Source organism: Athene cunicularia (genome assembly GCF_003259725.1).
Source record: "Athene cunicularia isolate RWA chromosome 25 unlocalized genomic scaffold, athCun1 chr25_part1, whole genome shotgun sequence".
NCBI classification, from domain to species: Eukaryota; Metazoa; Chordata; class Aves; order Strigiformes; family Strigidae; genus Athene; species Athene cunicularia.
This window is the reverse complement of record NW_020799134.1, coordinates 584,985-590,324: the sequence shown is the minus strand read 5'-3', so window position 1 is coordinate 590,324 and position 5,340 is coordinate 584,985. Positions and strand designations below refer to the sequence as shown.

Below are 5,340 nucleotides of genomic sequence, written 5' to 3'. Positions count from 1 at the left end.
TCTTTTCTCCGCAGGGGCGATCGAGGCAGAGGCCGTGGCGGACGCTTTGGTTCCAGGGGAGGCCCTGGCAGTGGGCGAGTCTTGGCTTCTGCTTTAGCGAGGGTGGCTCTCTAGCGTGTCAGGCCTAGGGGGTGGGCTGCGGCCGCCCCCGGGGGCGAGCTGCCGGGGCGCAGAAACCGGGGCAGGGTGGGGGGGTGGCAGCTTGCAGTGTAGCGCAGGATAACGGTGAGGTGTAGAGCCGGGGGACGGGGGGTGCAGGCCCCTCCGGGCCGGGTCTGGCAGCGCTTACGGGTGAGCCCTCGGTGCCCGGCCCCCGCCGGATCGCCCCGGGGCAGGGGGGGCAGTTATCGTTAGCTGGGTTATGAAGAAACCTTTCCTATTTCTGTAGGGCCTTTCTGGCGGCTCGGGACCAAACCTCCACGAAACGGTGACGGGGAGGGGGTGTTCGGTGATGATGAACACGCAGATATCCCTACAGAGAATAAAGTTGTGGTTTTTTTTTCTTCTTTCCCCCTTTAGGTTCCGGCCCTTTGTGCCGCACATCCCCTTTGATTTCTATGTCGTGAGTAACCCTCTCCTACGGAGCTGTTTGCAGGCAACAGCTGCAAGACTTTTCCTTGTTTAAAGATGCATCTTAAAAAAACCTCGTGTGCTGACTTTGATGGTTTGACTTCTTTTAGCGTAGCCGGAGTGAAGGAATTCACTGAAAAAACTCTTGGTTCAGTAACTAACCCGATATAGATCTTCTTACTGTCCCTGTTGTTTGGAGTACTTGTGTCACACGGGATGACTAGGATGCAGTTGAGTAAGAATCACAACAAATAAAACGCCTTGGTTGAGGTTTTTCAGCTTTTTAAGGCACCCAGACCCTCAGTTCTGCCAGCTCTGTAACACAAACCTCGTGGGTCGCTCCTCCAGTAGCCATCACTCACCCGTTAGATGGGTTTCGGGCTCTTTTGCTCTGTTGGTCCTCACAAGGATCAAGACACATTTCCCACCTTATTACAGGAGAAAATAATTTCCTCCTCCTGCCCAGCATCTGCCCCTTACGGACACGTGACTTCCACGGCAAACAAGTTTCCTGACTCTTTGCCTTCCAGGCCCTGGGGCTGTCGATCCCGTCACGGCAACTCCAGCCATCTGCAGACAAATTGTTAAGGGACTGTAATATAGTTAATAAACCCCTCCTTGGTAAATCTATTGTTAGAGGTGCCCTGTTTCACACCCTGTAGTTGCTCCTCTGCCATTTCTGAAGACCTGTTCCTGTGGGAGCACTGGGAAGAGCAGGGCCCCTTAGGATAACGTGACAGGGCAACAAGTGAAAAAAAGCACAATGGGGAATCACAAAGAAAACAAACGCTGGAGAATAAAAAAAAAAAAATAATGGAGTAAATCATGATGATGAGTGGGTTGAACCAAAGTCTTTTTTTCTTGGGCGTTGCAGTCTGATATTTGATCCTGTTTCAGTGTGAAATGGCTTTCCCCCGCGTAAAACCCGCCGCCGACGAGACCGCGTTCAGCGAAGCCTTGCTGAAGAGAAACCAGGATCTTGCTCCGACCGCTGCTGAACAGGTTTTGTGTTGAAAATTACCTTAAATTCTTTGGCTGGATGTTAACAAGAACTCAAAGACAGACTGTCCTTCAGAGAGCATAGCTATTACTAGCCTGACAAGTAATTTCTCTGAAATAAAGGCTGCAGTAGAAATGTGGGTAGAGTTTCTCGGACAGCGGTTTTTAAATCTCTTCATTATCTACCTTGTTACGCTCTGCCAGATCAGATTATTTCAGGCTGTACTGGACTGGTAACACCACCCCTCTCCAATTTCTTTGCAGGCTTCCATTCTCTCTCTGGTGACCAAAATAAACAACGTGATCGACAATTTAATTGTAGCACCAGGAACGTTTGAAGTGGTGAGTCCAAAAACTTGGAGGGGGCGGGGGGGGGAAGAAAAAAAAGCCACGTGAGGAAATGCTTCGGCACAAGGGATGCTGGTGTTACAGCTGCCAAACCTGGCCCAGAGAGGATTAGAGATTCACGCTGACTGCCAGAAACGTGGCACGTGCATTAAAGTCACTAATTTTTCCTTTGCTCTTTCAAACAGCAAATCGAGGAGGTTCGCCAGGTGGGTTCCTACAAGAAGGGCACCATGACGACGGGGCACAACGTGGCCGATCTGGTGGTGATTTTGAAAATCTTGCCCACCCGTGAGTACCGGCTGGGCGGCTGCTGACCGAACCGTGGCGCTCGGCCCCGCTCTAACCTCCCCTCTTGCTCCTGCTTCTCCCCAGTGGAAGCTGTGGCGGCCTTGGGAAACAAAGTCGTGGAAAGCCTGAGAGCGCAGGACCCCAGTGAAGGTGGGACGCCCCTCTGCGCCGTACGGGGTGGAGGGGACAGCGTTGAGGAGGGCGTAGGCTGATGCGAGGGTTTTTTCCCCTCAAGTTGGGGGTTTGGAGGGGATCCGGGGTCTTTCCTGCCTTCCCGGGTACTGGTAAGGTCTTCTAGCCCCTCCAAGAGGAATTCTTGTTTTTTTTTCTCCCCAGTCCTGACCATGCTGACCAACGAGACCGGATTTGAGATCAGCTCTGCCGACGCCACGGTGAAGATCCTGATCACCACGGTGCCGCCCAATCTCCGCAAGCTGGACCCCGAATTACACCGTAAGAGCTCAGCTTGCTCCGCCCGCCACGTGGACCTTCACCTCCCCTGGTGGAATCCCCCACACTTAATCACCTTTGGGTTAAAAAAAACCGGGTATTTCTGCTGCTTCTTCCAGTGGACATCAAAGTGCTGCAGAGCGCCCTGGCTGCCATCAGACACGCTCGCTGGTTTGAGGAGAACGCTTCGCAGTCCACGTGAGTTTGGCCTCAAAACGGGAAGGGCCGGTTGAAATAATCTCCCTTCCAGAGAACGAGGAAGCGAAAAAAACAAGGAGAGCTGTTCCTGTAACCCTCCTCCTGCCATCTTCTCCAGGGTGAAGGTTTTAATCCGGCTGCTGAAAGACCTGAGAATTCGATTCCCCGGCTTTGAGCCCCTCACGCCCTGGATTCTGGACCTGCTGGTGAGTGCACGAGGGAGGGGGAACGCTGCCACTGTGAGCCTGGCGCTGCCTGCACGCCCCGGGGCTCCGGCTACAGCAGGAGTTGGGATTCTGGTGCTTCTCTTGCAGAAGCTGCTTTTGTCCCAACTCCCTCTTTCTTTTTTCACCTCAGGGGCACTACGCTGTGATGAACAACCCCACTAGGCAGCCCCTGGCTCTCAACATCGCCTACAGGTCCGTTGCCGTTTGCTTCACTCGTATAAATTCCTGTTACTGTCTCAGGTTTGAACGTACCCAGTAAAAGTGGCGAAGTCTCAGGGTGTGTAGGGACCTGAACTGGAGGCAAAGCCGACTCCTCATGTAGCTGGGCTAATTGCAGACTTTCTCGTTGCATTTTGTGCTGGAACAGTCTTTTCTAACCCAAAATGTCTTGTCCTGTAGGCGCTGTCTTCAGATTCTGGCCGCGGGGCTCTTCCTCCCGGGGTCTGTGGGGATCACCGATCCCTGTGAGAGCGGGAACTTCCGAGTCCACACGGTTATGACCCTGGAACAGCAGGTGAGGTGCCCGTCCTGCAGCGGGAGGAGGGACAGGAAGGTGCCCCGGCTCTGACGCGTCCCCCTCCCCGCAGGACATGGTGTGCTACACCGCGCAGACCCTTGTCCGCATTCTCTCCCACGGAGGCTACAGGAAAATCCTCGGCCAGGAAGGCGACGCCAGCTGTAAGTGGGGTCGGTGCAACATGTGGGTGTTCCTCCATGCAGACCATCGACACCTCGGTGGAGGAGTGGGACTGGTTTGAGGCTTTGCTGGAGAAAATTAAGAGCTCTGTGAAATGATTCATTAAACCCCGGAGCAGCGGGGGGGCAGAGCGGGGGTGTCGTGCTTCCCTCTGCACATCCTGGGGCCGGGGTTTGTCCGCGCTGCTCCAGGTCACCCCGAGCTGCTGGTTTTTTTTTTCAGATCTGGCTTCTGAAATGTCCACGTGGGATGGAGTGATAGTGACGCCTTCTGAGAAGGCTTACGAGAAGCCTCCGGAGAAGAAAGAAGGAGAAGAGGAAGAGGAGAATCAAGAAGAACCTGCTACGGGCGAGGAGGAGGAAAGCATGGAGACGCAAGAGTGACTGGCCCAGGTAAAGCCTGGTGGAACTGTGGCCTGGGAGTGGGCAGCTGCAGGCAGGGGAGGGAATGGTGCCCCCCGCCACAGCCTGTCTCTCCCCCCGCAGCGGGACTGTTCCCCCCACCGGGTGCTGCTGCCTGAAGGAGGCGAAGAACTGAGCGAAGGACCGAGCCCGGCCTCGGCGAACGCAGCCGGCTGACGCAACCCGTCCCTCGGGGCTGTTTTTTTTACGAGTTGCCCATTAAAACGTTCCCCCCTTTCGAGCGCATCCTCTTTGTTTAGGTAGAAGATGCATGTTTTAGAAAGGGGCCGAAAAAAAGGTTTAACAGCCAGAGGAGCTTCCAGAACTTGATGGAGCCCACCTCGGGATGCTGAACCCCAAAACCGCTCTCTCTGCTGGCAGCACCCTCCCAGTTCTGCCCTCCCCGAGGCCCACGGGACGCAGCAGCGTTACAGACTCGCGCTGCCTCACCAGCCCATAAAGCAACGCGCGGTCACTTTTATTACAGTGCCTACAAATTTGGGAATACAACTCGAGGCGGGAGGGGGGTGTGTGTCCCCCGCTTCCTTCAGCTGAAGAGCTGCGGCCTCACCGCGCAGAACTTCTCACCCCTTCCCGCGCTGCGGACACTCAAGGAGAGCGCTGCTACAAACAGGGATCCCCGCTCCCCTCACCAGCGGCCCGCTGCCTTCACTGTCCTTACAGGGACACACCCGTCGCCTCCCAGGGCTGTTGGCGCAGCTGTGGTGCCAGGTGGATCCAGCCCAGCGCTGCCCTCGGCGCAGGGGGGGGGCCCTCACTTGCCCGGCAGGCCCTGGGGGTAGCCACCCGCCGCCTCCAGCATGGCTTTCCTCCGCACCGTCTCCTTGGCCACGCTGTGGTTCAGCCTCCGCAGCCGTTCCTGGGTGGGGAGAAAGCAGCTGTCAGGATGGGTGGAGGGGAAGTTGGGATCCCCCAAAAACACCTGTAGCCCCCAACTTGCCCCCCCGCTGCTGACCTGGGCGTTCTGCAGGATGTTGTTGACCAGCACCACCCTGCGCCGGGCGTTCAGCAGCTTCTTCACGTAGGGATCAAGGTCCAGTGCCACTTTCTGGTCCTCGTTGATGCGGCACAACTCTGGGGGGAGGACAGAGGGTGGGAGCGGGCCCAAGGGCACCAGGAACCCCCAGGAAATGGATGGGGG

General features: G+C 56.1%; 2 protein-coding genes across 2 annotated transcripts; one reads left to right on the top strand and one right to left on the bottom strand.

Annotated features, from left to right (window-relative positions):
* Positions 1–14: 14 nt before the first annotated feature.
* Positions 15–4,417, top strand: ILF2 (interleukin enhancer binding factor 2). The gene is made up of 14 exons (XM_026864029.1): positions 15–74; positions 520–562; positions 1,468–1,572; positions 1,834–1,911; positions 2,103–2,205; positions 2,290–2,355; positions 2,542–2,658; positions 2,775–2,853; positions 2,972–3,059; positions 3,211–3,272; positions 3,480–3,594; positions 3,668–3,758; positions 4,000–4,169; positions 4,263–4,417. Exons 3-13 carry the CDS (start codon positions 1,474–1,476, stop codon positions 4,158–4,160), a joined length of 1,059 nt encoding a protein of 352 aa, XP_026719830.1. The 5' UTR covers positions 15–74; positions 520–562; positions 1,468–1,473; the 3' UTR covers positions 4,161–4,169; positions 4,263–4,417.
* Positions 4,418–4,631: 214 nt separating this feature from the next.
* On the bottom strand, positions 4,632–5,334 carry SNAPIN (SNAP associated protein; the record flags this gene model as incomplete). Its single annotated transcript, XM_026863917.1, has 2 exons — positions 4,632–5,058; positions 5,155–5,334. Coding segments are annotated over 2 exons (285 nt in total), but the record flags the coding sequence as incomplete, so codon positions are not given.
* Between the last annotated feature and the right edge of the window lie 6 nt (positions 5,335–5,340).

Bases quoted from the DNA above. Each gene is read 5' to 3' on its own strand.
- ILF2 (XM_026864029.1), top strand. From the start codon at position 1,474: ATGGCTTTCCCCCGCGTAAAACCCGCCGCCGACGAGACCGCGTTCAGC. The intron at 2,356-2,541 runs GTGGGACGCCCC...TTTTCTCCCCAG, and splicing joins AGCGCAGGACCCCAGTGAAG to TCCTGACCATGCTGACCAAC. The intron at 2,854-2,971 runs GTGAGTTTGGCC...CATCTTCTCCAG, and splicing joins GAGAACGCTTCGCAGTCCAC to GGTGAAGGTTTTAATCCGGC.